We start from the raw sequence: 20313 nt of genomic DNA, 5'->3' as shown, positions 1-20313 counted from the left end.
TAACTGGAAAAATATTACGGACATAAGGATGTAATACTGTATTTAGTAATGCATAATATAATGAAGCAGAACTTGTAAGGCATCATGAAGGGGAAATCAAGCCTGATAAATGTAGTATTTTTCTTGTGAGGAAGTAACAAGTATGATAGATAAAGGGGAACCTGTAGATTTAATAAATTTGGATTTCCAAAATGTGTTTGATAAGGTACCACACAGCACTTTTTTTTTATGATCAAGGCCCATAGTTTTGGGGATAGTATGTTAACATGAATGGAAGATTGGCTAAATAATAGAAGACGGGGAGTTGGGAGAAAGGGGCCATTTTCAGGATGGCATCCTGTAAGCAGTGGAGTGCCATAGGAATCTGTGCTGGGCAGCAGTTGTTTAAAATGTATATGAATGATTTGATTCGAAGTTCAACCAAGTTTGAGAATGGTAAACACAGGTTGGTGCTAACAAAGTGTACAGAGGGATATCGATAAGCTAAGTGAGTGAGCAAAAATAACTTGGCAGAATATAATGAGAGGTTATGCACTTTGGCAGGACTGATGTAGGAGCTGAATGTTATTAAATTAGAGAAAGGTTGCAGAAAGCAGTGGCACAGAGCTTTGTGGGTCCTTGTGCATAAATTAAAAAAAACTAGCCCCCAGGCTCAATGGTTATTGGAGAAGGAAAATAGAATGTTAGCATTGAGTACAAAAGGAATGGAGTATAAAAGTTGGGAAATGTTGATTAAAAGTATGGAAGCAACTAGCCAGACCACGCATAAAACACTGAACTATTTTGGTCCCTTTATAACGAAATGTATACTGGCACTGGAGGTGGCTCAATCTTCTTGAGGGGTCTTGCAGTGCAGAGGTAGTGTCCCTGTCCTGGACCAGAAGATCTGTGTTCAAGTGCCACATGCCCCAAAGACATGTCATAGCATGTCTGAACAAGTCTCTTTTTTTTAAAAACCTATTAATGTTTTAACTGTCACAATTGTGATGATAGACAAATGATTTGTTTGTCTATATGTAGCATCAATTGTACCACCTGGTGAAAGTTCTTCCTAACTGACAAACGTATGTGTAAGTCTTTAGTTCTCGGCACTATTACACTTGAGCTCTTGATTTTTTTTTCTTTACAAAATATTCCAAATGCTATATATGTGCTCAAAATGGTGGCCTTCCAATTTCTCCTTGTTTACTGAATTGGATAATGTTCTGATGAACTGGAGGCAGTTTTATTTGGAATATTTTTGTTCTTGGCAGGTTGGGAGTATTGGTTTGGTTTCTGCGTAATAAATGTTTTGTTTTTCCCCTTGTGGCTTCCAATGATGCAGTAATCTGCAGTCACTACCATCATTTGGTTTTTTTATTCTTGCCATCTCCTCCAATTTGGAGATCTGGTGTCCTATTCAACTTGGGATAGTTACAAACCAAATTTCCATATCCACAAAATCCTCTTTAATTTTGGCTGCTTTTCTGTTTTGGTGAAGCCTTTGCCAGCAAGTTAAATATGCTTGAATTGATGGGCTGCAAGTCTGACTGTGGCTTCCAGCTCTCTTAATCTTTCTGGCCTGACAATGGCTGCTGTGATTCATACTCTGATTTTTAGCAACAAACTGGTTATTACCATGTGTCCTCTGGTCTTTTTTTGGGTAACCCATTTGCAAAATAGCAAGACAAAACCTTTTGATTTGCAGTCACAGCTAGTCCAGGTAATGTTTATTCAGTGACTCTAATCGTTAATAATTTGTGGTGACCCATCGTGAGTGGGTGTCATTGCTGTTTAGAAGAATACAAATGAAGCGATTCTTCCATGATGATTGAGAAAATCAGTTTCAATGCTGCTTGCGTTTCCATTCTCCTCCATTCTCTGAACAGTGTTGGAACACATGTTAAATTAATTTCTTTCAAGTCATTTGCTTGCATGTGGATTTTTCATCCTTGTTAACTAGACTTCAGTGTCCCTGGAGCTGATTTGCAGCCTGTGATGTGAACAGATGGCAGCAGTCTCATCAGAGGTGATGTAATCTGCGCTATCCTGAGGGAATGCTACATTGTTGGAGGCACCTGTCTTTGAGTATTTCGATTGTTTCCTGAAGACACTCTGGCACCTTTCAAAGAAGGACAGACAGTTCTGTTTCCGATGGGAGCACTTCTCCCTTGAGCAGTACCACCAACAACAAATGAATTAGTGAATCATTTCTTGCTGTTTCTAGGAATCTTTTGTTTTTAAAATGGTTTTCATATTTGCTTATATAACAGCAGTCACCACATAAAATGATTTTATTTGATGTGCCGTGAGAGATTAAGCTGTATTAATTCAACTCTTCATCTCATGGGCAGAGTCTTGGTAGGTGCATAGCTTTCTCCCCGTGATCAGTATAATGCATAGTAGATTTTCAAACCGGGACTATTTTCATAGTTTGAGCAGGAGCTGTCTAGTGGCGTCCAATTATGAGACTTTTGCAGTGCATTGGCACAGCTGCTATATATTTTTAAGGATTTTCTGTAAGAATCTAGGCTTGATAGTGAGGAGGATTATTGCTGCTGAGAATTAGGGTGTGCATTAGATAGGATACCAAAGAAATTGAACCATCACAGCTTTCTTTATTATTGCAAATGGGCCAACTGCTGGCAAATGGGACTGAATTAATCTAGGATATCTGGGCAGCATGGATGAGTTAGGTTGAAGGGTCTGTTTCCATGCTGTACAGCTCTATGACTCTATGTAGGAAGACTTAATATGATCTCCACAAGTTACTCCCTTCTCAACCTTTCCTGTGCCGCAAACTGTTACCTGCCAAAATGTGGGAAGTCAAGCTGTTTTTGTGTTTTTGTGCTTCTGTGCCTTAAGTGCCCTGATTGGAAAGGGAGATGACCTGAGTCAAATTGCTCAATTTATGTGATTATGTTGCCTTTTCTTCTGCACTACCTATGCTTTCCTTTCATTGTTGTGCCCACTGAGGCGGAGAACTCAGCATGAAAATCAGGAAAACACAAAGCCCAGAAATGTCACTTATAAACTGAGCCATGGTATTCAAACACTGAGCTTGTTATGTAGCAAGTTCTGCACAGAACAGTGTTACGTTAAGATTTTTATAAGGTTACCAGTGTAGGTGCTGAACCTAAAACCATGGTAACACAGTTGGGATCTGCAGTTTGAAGTTGAGATCTTTTCAGGTTCCTATGTGATTAATTTGACTTCTTCAACTTTGAATTTGAATTTATAATAGTGGTCCTTCCAAACTGGGATGCTTGGATGCTTTTCTGTAATTTCCAAATGGCACGATGCAATTTGTAGTGCAGACAGTGATCAATGTAAATTATGATTTGTTTTTATAAACCAAGGAGCACTGTGTTCACAGCTGATTTGCAAACCAACAGATGCCATTATTTGAACATGTATAGATAGTAATGTTGGTCACTACTCTATAATTTTATTTCCTGAACATTTTTCTGTAGTCCTAGAGGATTAATGTTTAACTATCAGTTTATATGTTTTAAATTTCTCTGATTCACCACCTTAGTTGGTGAAGAGTTGGAATCCACCCTTATGTATTTTAGTTCCATGCAGATGTTCTGTGTGTTATCAGCAAAATTTGACTTTAATTCACTTATTGTGCAACATGGCTCACCCCTCATTGCTAGATGGTTTCAACATGCAATTTTTCAATAAATAGGAATGGATGCGACTGATATTTTCTGATTGATAGATTCAGTTTCAATAATAGAAAAAGGCAGGATTTTGATTGTTGAAGTTTTAATCCTTGCTTTAGTTGCCTTGTGATTTTCTTTTTTGTTCCCTTATCAGTAGATGCTAGTTGCTTTGTTAGATTGTGAGTTCAAGTTTCACTCCAGCGTCAGAGAGCACAAACTACTGCCTGATACTGCAGTGGAGATCTAAGGGAAAGTCCAGTGTCCCCAAGTGGCCACAAGTTTCCTTAGCCCTATTTTGTTGGGATGAAGACAAGTTCCTTGGGTCCTAGTTGATACTAATTCTTGAAATGGCACTACTTTAGCCTCAACAATATCACATTGCTGCCTGTAGGATCTTATTGTGTGTAAAATGCTGCATTTCCTACATTACAACAATGATTACATCTCAGAACCATTTCTTTGGCACTTTGGAATACCCTAAGCTTCTGAAATATGCTGTAGAAATGTAGGTAGAATCATAGAGACATACAGCATGGAAACAGACCCTTTGGTTCAAGCAGTCCATGCCAACCAAAATCCCAAAGTACACTAGTCCCACCTGTTTATGTTTGGCCTGCATCCCTACAAACATTTCTTATTCATGCACTTATCCAAATGTCTTTTAAATGTTGTAAATGTACCTGCGCCCACCACATTCTCTGGCAGTTCATTCCACACATGAATCACTTGCTGTCTTAAAAACAAATTGCCCCTCATGTCTTTTTAAGATTTCTCCCCTCTCACCTTTAAATAAGCCCTCTAGCTTTGAAATCCCCTACCCAAGGGAACAGACACTTACCGTTCACCTTATTTGTACCTCTCATGATTTTATAAACGTCTATAATGTTACCCCTCCGCCTGTTATAAGTAGTCCTTAATGTTATTCTTCTCTGGGTATTTTGGCATCGACCTAAATATTACATTGTTTGATAGCAATATGACACAGAATTTTCTTAAAAAATTTAAAATTCTCTCCTCCATGCTTTTTGCCAACGACATACATGAATTTGGAGTTTGAATTGTGATCAGTCACCAAGGTATGACATTTAAAAAAAAAATTGCACATGACTGTACCAACTGTGCGGGATTGTTGTACTGGACATGACAAGAAAGCAATGCTCTTAATTTCACAAATCAGCTTCAGCTGTAACAGTGGGAGCTGACTTAATGTAGGTTAGGCAGCGAAGGACAGAGAAAATGAGGGGTGAAGACCTGTTCCTGTGGTTATTTTGTTGCTGTGATATTGTCACAGCAATGTGCTACTAATGAAAGTAACAGTCTCCAATATCTCTGACTTTAAAGAAAAAGTTAATTCTGGCCTCAAACATATTTCTCATTACTGGCAGTTTAGTGTTTGCTTTGAAGTGAATGGGCTGAATGTCCTTGTTAAGTTTCTAACTACTTTGTATTGTTGAGGTTCCTTGCTTATCAGGCAAGTAACTTAATTTATAATGACTTTGCTTGGTTTTATTTCTTCAGCTCTGCACATAATGTGCTGACCTTTCAATTTTCCCAATTCAAGAACCATTAACTTTCATATTAAGGATAAAAGGACTGATGACATTCTGTAAAACTGTACAGTGAAAATGTTATTTCAGCAGCATGTGGCTAAAAATGGATTTTTACTTAGTGATTCAAGTCTCGTTTTATGGACTCATCTTTGATAGACTTGAGAAAGATAGATGGGTGATTGCTAGATGGGACTGATAGTCTGTGCACCTTTGCAGATGTTCCCCTGTCAACAAGTATTCTGTTTTGGTTATTGATGAGGGGATTGAACCGTCAGGGAACAGCAGCAACAGCTAGAGTGGTGGCACTATGGCTGGACCTGCTGTACAGCGGGGAGGGACAAAGCATAGTAGAGCAATAGAATTGGAGATTTGATGGTCAGGAGTGCAGATAGGTGCCTCTGTGGCAACAAGAGGCACACCAGGATAGTATGTTGCTTCCCTTGTGCCAGGGTCATGGATGTCTCTGAGCAGGTACAGGGCATCCTGAAACTGGAGGGTGAACAGAAGTCCTCATCGATATTGGCACAAATGACAGGTGGGCAGAATGACAAGGTTCTGTAATGACAATTTCGGATGTCATCCAGGAAAGTGGGACCTGTACAGGAAAAATGGGTTGTACCTAAACTGGAAGGGCACCAAAATCCTAGTAGAGGGGTTTGATCAAGCCATGTTGCAGAGTTTAAATTGGTGTTGGAGAGGGTTGGGAACTGGAGCAGCAGGTCAGTAAGTATAGAGACTGTGAAGAGCTTGAGACCAAGGCAAAGATAGCGATGAGGAAGAGCATGCAGGTAAAGGTTGCTGATTTTAACAGAACTGAAGGCTTGGACTGTGTTTGCTTCAATGCAAGAAGTATAATGGGTAAAACAGATGAATTTAGATCCTGGATTAATACAGGGAATTATGATATTGATATCACGGACACAGCTGAAAGAGGGACAGGTTTGGCAAGTCAACTTTCTTGGATATCGATGTTTTGGACAGGATGTATGAGGAAACAGAAGAGGTGGAGGAGTTGCATTACTGGCTAGGAAGCATATCATAGCTGTGTTGAGGGAGGACACCCTGGAGGAATCTTGCAGTGAGGCATAATGGGTAGAGCTCAGGAATAGGAAGGGTGCAATCACAATGCTGGGATTGTATTACAGACCTGTCCGTGGAAGATAGAGAAAGAGATATGTAGTCAGATTCGAGGAAAAAATATGAAAATAATACTGTGGTTGTAGTGGGTGATTTTTAACTTCCCCCATATTGTCTGGGATTCCATTAATGCTGGGGATTTGGATGGAGAACAATTTGTTTGGTGTGCCCAGGAGAGTATTTTGAAGCAGTATATGGATTGTCCAATGAAGGAAGAGTTCATACTGGACCTGGTATTGGGAAATGAGCCTAGCCAGGTGATCAAAGTTTCAGTGGGGGAGCATTTTGGGAATAGTCACCATAATTCCAGACATTTACAGATACTTATGAATAAGGACAAGAGTGGACCTCAGATGAAAGTGTTAAACTGGGGTAGGAAAGCTATAACTGAATTGGACAAGAATTAGAATGTGGATTGGGAGAGGCTGTTTGGGAGTAAAGCAACATCTGACTTGTGAATCTTTTTTAAAGACCAGGTGATTTGATGCAGGACAGGCATGTTCCTGTGAAAATGAAGGACAGGAATGACAGAATTCTGGAACCTTGGATGACGGGGAAATTATCAGCTTAGTCAAAAAAAAGGGTACTTAAACTCTAGGCCACTAAAGACAGATGAAGTCCTTTTTAACAATGTAGACAAGGCAGGAAAGGGAGTTAGTAGAGCTAAATCAAACAGAATTATGAAATATCCTCAGCCGGCAGGGTTATGAAGAATCCCTAGTGATTTTGTATGTATATTACAAGCAAGAGGGTAGCTTGGGAAAGAGGAGACCCACTTGAAGATAAAAGAGTAAGGTTATGTGTGGAGCCAAAGGAAATGGGCGAGGTCCTTTTAATGAGCACTTTACACTGGTATTCGCCAAAGAGAGGGATGTTGAGGTTAGGGAAATGCGTGTGAATACGCTTGGGCAGGTCAACACAATGTAGAAGGAAGTATTGGATATCTTGATATACATTAAAGGTAGACAAGTCCCTGGGGCCAATTGGGATCTATGTCAAGATACTGTGGGAGGCAAAGGAGGAAATAGCTGGGGCCTTAATAGATATCTTTGCCTCCTCTTTGGCCTCAGGCAAGGTTCTAGAGGGCTGGAAAATAGCCAGTGTTGTTCCTCTCATAAGAAGGGAAATAGAGGTAATTATAGGCTGGTGAGCCTGACGTTAATGATGGGGAAGCTGTTGTCAAAGGATACAGTGGGATATAGATTGCAGACTTGGCAGAGAAATAGATGGAGTTTAATCAGGACAAATGCAAGATGATGCATTTTGGAAGAATCAAATTCAGGTGTGGTGTTGAGACAGGATTTATTCACATTTGGAAGTGAATGGACTTACTAGTGAAAGGCAGCAGGGGTTTGTGCTGGGAAGGTCATGTCTCACCACCTTGATTGATTGAGTTTTCTTGAAGAGGTGACAAAAGTGATTCATGAGGGAAAGGCAGCGGATATTGTCCATGAGGACTTTAAGGCATTTGATAAGGTAACCTGTGGCAGGCTGATGCAGAAGGTAGAGTCTGATGGGATCTAGGTTGAGCTGGCTAGATAATACAAAACTGGCTTGGTCGCAGAAGACAGATCAGCTGTGGAAGGATGCTTTTCAGAATGGGGGATCAGTAACTAGTGGTGTTCTGCAGGGATCAGTGCTGGGACTTTTGTTTGTAATATATATGAATTATTTGGAGGAAAATATAGGTGGTCTGATTAATAAGTTTGCAACGTAGAACAGTACAGGCCCTTCGGCCCATGATGTTATGCCGAATTTTTACCCTAAACCTAGAGTCTATCTAAACTCCACCCCTACCTTATACTACCATCCATATGCCTATCTAATACCCCCTTAAATGCCCCAATGAGGCCGACTCCACTACCCTCACTGACAATGCATTCCATGCCCCTACTACTCTGAGCAAAGAACCTACCTCTGACATCTCCCCTGTATCTACTTCCACTCACTTTAAAACTATGCCCCCTCGTAATAGCTACCTCCACCCTAGGAAAATGTCTCTGGCTGTCCACTGTATCTACACCTCTGATCATTTTGTACACCTCTATCAAGTCCCCTCTCCTCCTTCATCGTTCTAAAAAGAAAAGCCCTAACACACTCAACCTTTCCTCGTAGGACCTTTCGTCCTTTCCAGGCAATATCCTGGTAAATCTCCTCTGCACCTTTTCCAACACTTCCATATCTTTCTTGTAATGAGGTGACCAGAAGTGGACACAAGACTCCAGATGTGGCCGAACTAGGCTTTTGTATTCACAGCTCTTGAACTCAGTCCCTCCATTAATGAAAACTAATACACCATATGCCTTCTTAATAACTCTATCCACCTGGGTGGACGATACCAAAATTGGTGGAGTTGCAGATAGTGAGGAGGATTGTCATGGGATATAGATTGCAGATTGAGGCAGAGAAATAGCAGATGGAATTAAATCAGGACAAATGTGAGGTGGTGCATTTTTGAAGGTCATATTCAGGTGAATTATACGATAAATAACGGAACCCTTAGGAGCATTGATGCACAGAGGGATCTGGGCATAGCTGTCCACAGATCCCTGAAAGTGGTAGTGGAGGGATAGAAAGCACATGAGGCCAAAATACATTAGGCCTAAACAAGGACTAGGAGTCAGCATGGGTTTATGGGCTGAAGGGCTTGTTCCTGTGCTGTATTGTTATTGTATAAAGTGCTAGGGAATCTAGTCTGGGATCTCTTCTTCACCCTTGATGTGTATTAATACTTCATGAATTTCTGTTGACTTGAAACCATGATTATTCACAGGCTAAAAGCAGTGTGTATGCAGACCTACATTCAAATATAAGCAATAGGAACAGGAGTAGGCCGTTCAGCCTTTTAAGCCAGCTCCACCCGTGTGGAATGCATGTCTGACAAAGTACAGCGTTTAAAAGACCTTTGGATGAGTCCATGAATAGGAAAGGTTTGGAAGGATATGGGATAGGACTAGGCAAGTGGGAATAGTTTTAGTTTAGGATTATGTTGAATGTAGACTGGTTGGCTGAAGGGTCTGTTTTTCTGCTGTATGACTGTGACTCAATGAACAAAAGCAATCCAAGAACCCTTGCTATTTGACAAATGAGTTACAATAATGTCTTATCTAACCTGTATAAAGCAATATATGGTAAAAGCAGAATATTCCCAGAATATTGTAAAGCAGAATATTGAGGGGGCATAGTTTTAAAGTGAGTGGAAGTAGATACAGGGGAGATGTCAGAGGTAGGTTCTTTGCTCAGAGTAGTAGGGGCATACTAGAAATCAGAAATAAAAACAAATTGATGGAAAAACTCAAGATGTCTGACATCATCTATGGGGAAAGAGTTAAAATTTTTGAGACCAATATGGTGCACCACTGGAACTAGAAGAGTCATATTGGATTCTAAATATTTACTTGCGCAAGAGAGCCAGCGTGAGCAATGTCTTGTTCTCTGCGTCTTGCCCGCTGTGCCTCTGGGCACATGCACCACACCTTTTGTGCGCAGTGATTTGATATGGCCACCATGCTGCACTAGGATTGCCGATCCTCCAAGTTTTGAAAATAAAAGGAGACCCCTGCACATAACCCTGGAAAATAAAACGTACATGCATTAAAGAAATATTTTAAATACATTGCTTCTGTTGGAACTTTTGTCCGTTAGTTTAAAGCAAAATATTGGCAAGAGTGTGGTTGTGCAAAGATTTACAGACAATCCTATTGAATCTTTTCATTTGGTGTGAGAAGAGTTGTGTGCCATGAGGATGTGGTGCGAATGGCTAATGGGAAGCAGGATGTCAGATCATTTAACACTGCGGAATATATCCAGACATAATTGACTGACTGCAGTGGAAAAGTTTGTGGTTTATTTTCTCTTGAAGGAAAACAACATAAAATCAAATGAGGAACAAAAACTGAAGTGGCTGGAAAAGCTCAGCACATCTGGCAGCATCAATGAAGAAAAAAGTTAAGAGTTAAAGTTTTGAGTCTGGTGACGCTTCCTCTGAGGAACCTGCTGAGCTTTCCCAGCAAAATCTGTTTTTGTTCCCGATTTTACAGCATCTGCAGTTCTGTCAGTTTTTATAAAATCAAATAGGCGCTGTCCTGTGGACAAGTAAGTTCATGATGCTTAAATATTTAATTTCAGGGCCGTCTGTCGGGCAGTTCATCTGAATCTGTGCACACACGAAGAGTGGTCCTTTCACACAATATGGATAAAGCTTTGAAAGAAGGTATGTTTGTTTCTGATAATTAGAGGATGATATTTTTCAAGGAAAAGAATAGTCAATTGATGTAACAATTTTCTGTACTTAAATTGGACACTGCTGTTTCCAAGATGAAACATGCATGAGATGTGTCTCATTTTCCGGAGGCACTGAAAAATAATTGGTGCAGAAGTAACATTTCTTTTGAAAGCAAATGATGCAAACACAATATAAAATGTGTATGTTTTAAATTTGCATATGGTAATAAAATGGCCAATATTGAGCAACTTATTTTAATTTCTTCTTGTGCCACTATAGTAGCATTTCGTAATTTTTTTTTAAGAACCATCACAGTTATTTTGATAGACACTGGTCCCTGACTAGCTATATCTGTAATTCTTGAGGAAATGATTCACTTGTATTTCCAACTATTCAATTATGCTTATTGAAAGTTTGGACGGGGGGGAAGGCAAAGGAAGCATGTATTATGAAGAAACTACTGTAATTAATGCTTTCAGGCGACCAAGAATAGATACTGTGTACCCTACAATTCAAAATGGATCAATCTGACTACTGTTTTTTTGGAGCATGTGAATATAGATATTGTATGTGATCATTTGTGGTGAGTGTGAACTTTAATGTTCATTGTGAATGAGGGAATTAGGGTCCAGCTAGCCTTGCATCACAACAGAGGGCTCAGATCTTTGGAGGATTTCACTAGGCAGTGCTCTGTTACATCTATTGCTATTGTTTCCATAATTTTTAAGTAACAGCAACGCAGTGTCAACTGGCACTCGTCATTGCGGACAACTACACCTGTACAGAGAAGAAGCACAGTTTGGAAACATTCTGGAGTGTGATGGGGTCATGTAAGCTGGGGAATGGGAGGAGTTAGGACACGGGGCTGGGGAGAAGGGGTCAAGGGACCTGAGGTGAGCTATGGGACTGAGGGAGTGAGAACAGGGTACTGTTTCCCATCAGAGATAATGGGAACTGCAGATGCTGGAGAATCCAAGATAACAAAATGTGAAGCTGGATGAACACAGCAGGCCCAGCAGCATCTCAGGAGCACACAAGCTGACGTTTCGGGCCTAGACCCTTCTTCAGAGAGGGGGATGAAGGGCCTAGGCCCGAAACGTCAGCTTTTGTGCTCCTGAGATGCTGCTTGGTCTGCTGTGTTCATCCAGCTTCACACTTTTTTGTTATCACTGTTTCCCATCATCCCTTCCTCTCCGTTTTCAGGGCCTCGCAATCTTGTGTAATACTTTTGGTGCATGTGCTGGTGTTAGGAAGCTCAGCCTAATGGCAAGGAAACAAAAACAGAAATTGTTGGGGAAAATCTCAGTGGATCTTGCAGCATCTGTGGAGAGAAAGCAAAGTTTGTTTTGGGCCCAGCGATCCTTCTTCAGAACTGGACTCTGAACCTGAAACATTAACTCTGCTTTTTCTGCACAGATGCTGCTAGACCCCCTGAATTTCTCCAACAGTTTGGTTTTCTGTTTCTGTTTCTGATTTACAGCATCCACAGTTCTGTTTTATTTGTCTGACAGTAATGAACATAAATTTTGTAGAATGTAATTTGTTGTGGTGTGGATTTATTTTGAGGAGTTAACTAAATTGGTTGAAAATAGACTTTTTAATTGGTTCTTTTCACCATAACTATATATTTTTGCTCATACAAAAATTATGATAAACTAGACAGGCTGAGTGATGAAATATGGATTATGGTTCTGGATTACCCAGGCCAGGATGATCCCATGCATGATACCATTTACATGCTGTGCTACTTGAACTGCTTTTTGTCATTTTCTGTAAATGATATGGATGTGAACATTGGAGGTACTGCTACTACATTTGCAGACGGCACCAAAATTGGTGTAATGAACAACAAGCAAGGTTACATTAGAGAACAACGGGACCTTGATAAGACGGGCCGATGGGCCAATGAGTGGCAGATGGAGTTTAATTTTAGATAAATGTGTGGTACTGTGTTTTGGAAAGGCAAATTAGGGCTGGACTTAGACACTTAATGGTAAGGCCCTGGGGATTGTAGCTGACCAAAGAGACCTTGGAGAGCAGGTAGGTAGTTCCTTGAAAGTGGAGTCGCAGATAGACAGGATAATGAAGGTGTTTGGTATGCTTGCCTTTATTGGTCATTGCATTGAGTAGAAGAGTTATGAGGTCATGTTGCAACTGTACAAGACATTGGTTAGGCCACTTTTGGAATGTTACGTTCAATTCTGCTCTTTCTGCTATAGGAAGGATGTTGTGAATCTTGAAAGGGTAGACTTGCAATGATGTTGCCAGGGATGGAGCTATAGGGAAGGCTGAATAGGCTGGGGCTTTTCTCCCTTGAGTATCAGCAGCTGAGAGACAACCTTTTAGAAGTTTATAAAATCATGAGGGTCATGGAAGGGGCGAATAGCTAATGTCTTTTCCACAGGGTAGGGGAGTTGAAAAGTAGAGGGCATAGGTGTAGGGTGAGAGGGGAAAGATTTAGTAGGGACCCTGGGACAGAGTGAGATGTGTGTATGGAATGTGCTGTGAGAGGAGGTGGTGGAGGCTGGTAGAGTTAAGACATTTAAAAGCCATGTGGATGGGTACATAAATAGGAAAGGTTTAGAGGGATATGGGCCAAATGCTGGCAAATGGGATTTGATTTGTTTAGCATATCTGGTTGACTGAAGGGTTCGTTTCCATGCCTCTATGAATGTGTCATAGTCTGGATGAAAGGAGAGTGGTGTGCCATTTACAAGTGCTATAGCTTGCTAGAAAGAGAAATCCAAATTCTGATTGCGTATGGTACTGCATTGACAGAAGGCTCACCAAGTGGATTCACAACACGAAGCCATTTTATTTGCAGGTACGGTGGGGTTGTTGGGTGAAATTTTGACGCTGCAGGCTCAAAGGCAACAATAGGTCAGTTAGTGATAATGGGAACTGCAGATGCTGGAGAATCCAGGATCATAAAGTGTGAAGCTGGATGAACACAGCAGGCCAAGCAGCATCTGAGGAGCACAAAAGCTGACGTTTCGGGCCTAGACCTTTCATCAGAGAGGGGGATGGGTTGAGGGTTCTGGAATAAATAGGGAGAGAGGGGGAGGCGGACCGAAGGTGGAGAGGAGAGTATAGGTGGGGAGGGGATAGGTCAGTCCAGGGAAGACAGACAGGTCAAGGAGGTGGGATGAGGTTAGTAGGTAGGAAATGGAGGTGCGGCTTGGGGTGGGATGAAGGGATGGGTGAGAGGAAGAACGGGTTAGGGAGGCAGAGACAGGCTGGGCTGGTTTTGGGATGCAGTGGCGGGGGAGGGGAAGAGCTGGGCTGGTTGTGTGGTGCAGTGGGGGGAGGGGACGAACTGGGCTGGTTTTGGGATGCGGTGGGGGAAGGGGAGATTTTGAAGCTGGTGAAGTCCACATTGATTCCATTGGGCTGCAGGGTTCCCAAGCGGAATATGAGTTGCTGTTCCTGCAACCTTCGGGTGGCATCATTGTGGCACTGCAGGAGGCCCATGATGGTCATGTCATCTAAAGAATGGGAGGGGGAGTTGAAATGGTTCGCGATTGGGAGGTGCAGTTGTTTGTTGCGAACCGAGCGGAGGTGTTTTGCAAAGCGGTCCTCAAACCTCCACTTGGTTTCCCCGATGTAGAGGAAGCCACACCGGGTACAATGGATACAGTATACCACATTGGCAGATGTGCAGGTGAACTTGAAATGGACATTGGACAATGTCCATTTCATGAAATGGACAATGGTGGGCTTGAAATGGACATCAAACTGATGTCCACCGACTCCCACAGCTACCTAGAATACACCTCCCACCCACCCACCCTCCTGCAAAAATTCCATCCCCTATTCCCAATTCCTCCGCCTCTGCCGCATCTGCTCCCACGATGAGGCATTCCACTCCCGCACACCCCAGATGTCCAAGTTCTTCAAGGACCGCAACTTTCCCCCCACAGTGGTCGAGAATGCCCTTGACCGCGTCTCCCACATTTCCCGCAACACATCCCTCACACCCCGCCCCCGCCACAACCGCCCAAAGAGGATCCCCCTCATTCTCACACACCACCCCACCAACCTCCGGATACAACGCATCATCCTCCGACTCTTCCGCCATCTACAATCCGACCCCAACACCCAAGACATTTTTCCATCCCCACCCTTGTTTGCTTTCCGGAGAGACCACTCTCTCCGTGACTCCCTTGTTTGCTCCACACTGCCCTCCAACCCCACCACACCCGGCACCTTCCCCTGCAACCGTAGGAAATGCTACACTTGCCCCCACACCTCCTCCCTCACCCCCATCCCAGGCCCCAAGATGACTTTCCACATTAAGCAGAGGTTCACCTGCACATCTGCCAATGTGGTATACTGTATCCACTGTACACGTTGTGGCCTCCTCTACATTGGGGAAACCATGCGGAGACTTGGGGACCGCTTTGCAGAACACCTCCGTTCGGTTCGCAATAAACAACTGCACCTCCCAGTCATGAACCATTTCCACTCCCCCCCCCCCCCCCCCCCCCCCCATACTTTAGATGACATGTCCATCATGGGCCTCCTGCAGTGCCACAATGATGCCACCGGAAGGTTGCAGGAACAGCAACTAATATTCCGCTTGGGAACCCTGCAGCCCAATGGAATCACTGTGGACTTCACCAGCTTCAAAATCTCCCCTTCCCCCACCGCATCCCAAAACCAGCCCAGTTCGTCCCCTCCCCCCACTGCACCACACAGCCTGTCTCTGCCTCCCTAACCTGTTCTTCCTCTCACCCATCCCTTCATCCCACCCCAAGCCGCACCTCCATTTCCTACCTACTAACCTCATCCCACCTCCTTGACCTGTCCGTCTTCCCTGGACTGACCTATCCCCTCCCTACCTCCCCACCTATACTCTCTCCACCTATCTTCTTTTCTCTCCATCTTCGGTCCCCCTCCCCCTCTCTCCCTATTTATTCCAGAACCCTCACCCCATCCCCCTCTCTGATGAAGGGTCTAGGCCCAAAACGTCAGCTTTTGTGCTCCTGAGATGCTGCTTGGCCTGCTGTGTTCATCCAGCTTCACACTTTATTATAATAGGTCAGTTAGATTCTCTTAGCTCTTCTCTGACCACAATCCCTCACTGTTACTGTCACAAGTCTCTCACTTGTCACACTCCCTGACTGATGCAGGTCCCAACCCCTGCACCTCAAGGTGTGGGAACCAAATGGGTTAACAATAGTTCGTAAATGGTTTGGGAAGCATTATATTAGCCTGTAGAACAACCCGTTGTTGACTGAAGTGAAAAGATATAACATCAATAGCTGAAAGCTAGAAAAGCTGACAGCATCCGAAGAGCAGGAAAGTCAACATTTGGGGCCGAAACCCTTTGTCAGGACTGGGGAGGGGAAGGGGAGGACAGAAGTAAATAGAGGGTGGGAGTGAGTTTCAGGGGTGGTGGGGAGATGGATAGGGTGGATGCAGGTAGGGTGTTATTGTGATTGGTCGGTGGGAAGGGTGGAGCAGTTAGCTGAGTAGGAAGACAGGCAGGGTAGATGAGGTCAGGGAGGTGAAACGGAGACCAAGAGCTGAACACGGGATTAGGCTAGGAGTGGAGGAAATTTGAAGCTAATGAAGTCAATATTGAGGCTATTGGACTGTAAGCTCTCGAGGTGAAATATCTGATGTTGGTCCTCTAGTTTACACTTGGCCTTACTCTGACAGTGGAGGAGGCCAAGGATTGATGTCACCAGGGGAGTGGGAAGGGGAATTAAAATGAATGGCACTGGGAAGGTCAAGTTGGTTGATGCATGCGTTGCACAGATGGAGAGGTCCAGAAAGGGGAGGGAGGTGTCAGAAATGGTCTAGGTGAATTTGAGGACTGGCTGGAATGTGTTAATGAGGTTCATTAGCTGCTCAAGCTCCTTGTTGGGAGCACAAAGCAGCAATGATGCAGTCATCAACATAGTGGAGAAAGATGAGGGAAGGTGCCAGTGTAGTTGTGGAAGAGGGACTGTTCCATGAATCTTACAAAGACACAGGTGTAGGTCAAGCCCACGTGGGTGCCCATGGCCACCCCTTTTGGTTTTAAGAAGTGGGAGGAATCAAAGGCAAAACTGTTGCTTGGCTGAACTGGTCTTCACCCTCAAGTGTGTGTCAGTGGAGGGGCGCTGGTTGGGCCTACCCGAGAAGAAGTAGAGGGCTTTTCGGCCTTCTGTATTGGGGATACGGGTGTAAAGGGGCTGTATGTCTGTGGTGAAGATGAGTTGTTGGGTGTTGGGGAGTTGAAAGTTTGGAAAAGGTGGAGGGTATGGGTTGTGTCACAAATGTAGGTAGGGAGCTCCCGGTCCAAAGGCAAAAGAACGGAGTTGAAGTAGGAGGAGATGATTTCGGAGATGAAGAGGAGGCAGAGACGGTGGGTTGACCCAGGACAGCCAGGTTTATGGATTTTTGGAAGGAAGTAAAAATGTGAGGTGTGGATTTGGGGAATTATCAGGTTGGAGACTGTGGATGGGAGATCTCCTGAGGTGATGAGGTTGTTGATGGCCTGGGAGATGGTGACTTGGTGATCAGAGGTGGGGGTGTGATTGGGCGGATGGTAGGAGGAGGTGTGCGAGAGTTGGCCTCCGTGATGTAGAAGTCTGTTTGTTACGCTACTAGCATGTTTTAATACTGAGGTTGGCGTTGGAGCAAAGGGAGCGGAAGGCTGTGCGTTCTGATGGGGGGAGGTTGGAGTAATTGAGATGGGTGGAGAGAAACAAGCGATTGATGTTGCAGTGGCCTGACCTCACCCACACTGAGGCTGAATGGTCAGTCCTTAGTAAAGCGCTCGCCTTCATTCCCCTGCTCCCACATGTAAACAAATTCTGTGCATGTCTTGGTGTTGAGCTCGTCTTCTGCCGCCACTGTGCCTACTTCTTTTGAACAGGAATCCAACTCACTTTCCAGCAACTCCTCTTACTGCTTTCAGCAAACGCCATCCTCCTGAACACACCTCCCCAGTGTCCTTACCTCCCTTGACCTCATCGTCTCAAACTGCCATCGCAACTTGGATGTCTCCACCCTTCTCACTTAGTCAAACCTCTGCCCATTGAAAAGCGCAGCCCTCCCTTTGCTCCAACCCCAGCCTCATGATTAAACCTGTTGATATGTGGGGAATGGTGGTAGTGTGGCAGATTGATCTCTACATTTGCTCTCAGGATGAGGCATTTTACTCCAGGACAACCCAGATATCCTCCTCCTAATTTATGGATCAGAATTTCCCCTCCTATATAATTAAGGATGCCCTCAACTGCAGCTCCTCCATTTCCAACACACCTGCCTTTAAAACCCCTCCCCTTAACAACAAGATTAGAGTCCTCTTAATCCTCATGTATCCCCTCACCAGCTTCTGAATTCAGCGTATTAACCTCTGACATTTCCACCACCTACATCAGATCCCGCACCAAAAAAAATTTCTTTCCTCACCCTTGCCCACTTTCCACAAGGATCATTCATTCCATTGACTCCCTCGTCTGCACTACATTCCCCACCACACTTTCCTTGCACCTGTAAGAGGTGCAACATCTACCCATACACCACCCCACTCGCCTCTATCCACAACCTCCAAACAATCCTTCCAGATCCAGCAGAGATTCACCAGCATTTCATCCAACCTTATTTGTTGTATTGGTTGCTCGTGATGTGGTCTCCCGTGTATCAGACAGACCAAACACTGACTTGGGAACTGGCTCAAGGAGTATCTGCACTCTGCACACACCAATCAACCTGCCCCTCCGGTTGCCATCTGTTTTAATTACACCTTACACCTCCAGCTCCACTGTCGACTTGTCCATCCTTGGCTGCCTCCACTGTCAAACTGGAGGAGCAATACCTGGTATTTTACCTTGAGGGCTTACAGCTCAGTGGCCTTAATATTGACTTCATTAGCCTCAAAATCCCTCCACCCTCAGCTTTTATTCCATGTCCAGCTTGCCTCCCTGACCTGACCGAACCTGTCCATCTTCCTACTTACTTGTCTGCTCCACTTTTCCTACTGACCTATTCCAGTAGCTCCCAACCTGCATCCAAAATTTACCATTCTACCTACCCATCCCCCAGCCTCAACCCCTCACTTTATTTATTTCTGGGCTCCTCTTCCCCTGTCCTGATCAAGGGTTTTGGCCCGAAACGTTGACTTTCCTGCTCCTCGGATGCTGTCTGACCTGCTGTGCTTTTCCATTTTCACATCTATTGATTCTGGCTTCCAACTTTTGCAATCCTTACAGTCTTCAAGAAGAGGAATAGTCTTCGCCAACAAGCAAAATGAAATTATTGCCTTGCTTGTCACATGTCAAATACTTCTGTAAGCACTTCACAATCTGTACAAAATCCTGTTTCTGCAGAACTATTTGATTCTGGGTGTTACTGTGGCATTAGTGTGTTTGACTTTAATCTTGGGCAGAAATAGTTTAAATTCTTCAGATGTAAAATTGTGGAATGTTGTCTGACACCAGGACCTCTGACTGATAAATTTTGAAACAACTTCTCAAAGCCAAGGTAGTTTTGACATTGAGATATTATATGTAAACTCAACATTTCTGTACATGCTATGGTGTTAACCAAAATGAGGTACTCTTCCCACTTCATTCCATGGTTTTCTGGTGATGAACATGAAACAAAAGGAATTCTAGTTGGATCATTTCTCACTAAGTGACCAACTTCACAGCTTTTCACCTTTTTATAGGTGCTGGAATTACAAAATAGATAGTACTGGAGAAACTCTGCAGATCTGCAAGCACCTTTTGGAAAGAAAAACACAATGTTTTGAGTTAAATCTGAATCTTGTTAATGAAGATGACTGCTTTAACTAGTTCAGCCTGGTTTAACAATATCATCTTAAACCATTGTCTTCCCATCATGGAGACTTTGTTTGCTCCAAATACCATCAATAGCAATTTTTAAGATGGATTCTGATGATTCATCTGAACAGTAACTTGACCTAAAATGGAACACTTGTTCCAATAAGTAATCAAGTTTGAAACCACTTTTGTAGAAGGGCATGTGATTTGGCGGCTTCTTATACTCTTCTTCTGAGAGAATAGGCACTGTATCACCAATGAAAGTAAGTTATAAATCTCTGGCGTGCCTTCCTGCTGTGGTTGTTGATGTTGTAGATTCAGCCTTATTCCTTTTGTTTTCTGTGTCATGTTTTACTTGCTCCCTGAATATAACCTTTTGATCTCTGTGCTCAAGAGTACCTTCAGTTTCCACTTACATCATATGCCCACTTGAGGGATTCAAGGTCTTGAACTAGTTTTAGATCTACCATGATTTCAGACTGGAACATAATTCTTTACTTTATGCTGCCTGGACATGACTGACTTTGTCACAGTCATAGTACTTTGATTGGAAATGGGGCTGTTTTAGATGTTTGGTTGCCACAGCAACAGTAACATCTAAATTTCTGACAGACTCTGTATTTGTCTACCATGGACTTGATTCCTCTGAGATCTGGTGGATTTTCCCTGCTGATTTTGGAAAAGAGCTTTGTTGCAATCTGCAACCATCTTTTTCTGCCATTCCTATGGCTTTGGCCTCGTCTTAAGGTGCCTGGTATGTCTTCACTCAAAAGTCTGACCTAGATTTTGAGAGTCATAGGATTTTGCAGCACAAAAGAAGTCCTAAGGCCCAATGTTCTGCACCAATCTACTATCATTCCCTTTTCCAGCATTTGGCTCACAGCCTTGTATGTTTATGGCATTTTGAACATGCATGTAATTGGTTGTGATGTTGATGTTGAAAATGTTGTGATGGTTCCTGCTTCTACCATCCT

At 43.3% G+C, this 20313-nt stretch overlaps 1 protein-coding gene across 1 annotated transcript in view; it reads left to right on the top strand.

Annotated features, from left to right (window-relative positions):
- Window positions 1-20313, top strand: part of snx25 (sorting nexin 25) — a 208382-nt gene that overhangs the window by 21362 nt on the left and 166707 nt on the right. Inside the window, exon 3 of the mRNA XM_048527573.2 lies at window positions 10463-10547. Coding sequence (XP_048383530.1) covers window positions 10463-10547 — 85 coding nt within the window. The remainder of the gene's footprint in view (window positions 1-10462; window positions 10548-20313) is intronic.

This window comes from Stegostoma tigrinum, chromosome 3 (genome assembly GCF_030684315.1).
Source record: "Stegostoma tigrinum isolate sSteTig4 chromosome 3, sSteTig4.hap1, whole genome shotgun sequence".
Lineage (NCBI taxonomy): Eukaryota > Metazoa > Chordata > Chondrichthyes > Orectolobiformes > Stegostomatidae > Stegostoma > Stegostoma tigrinum.
This window is presented reverse-complemented; position numbering and strand designations above follow the sequence as displayed.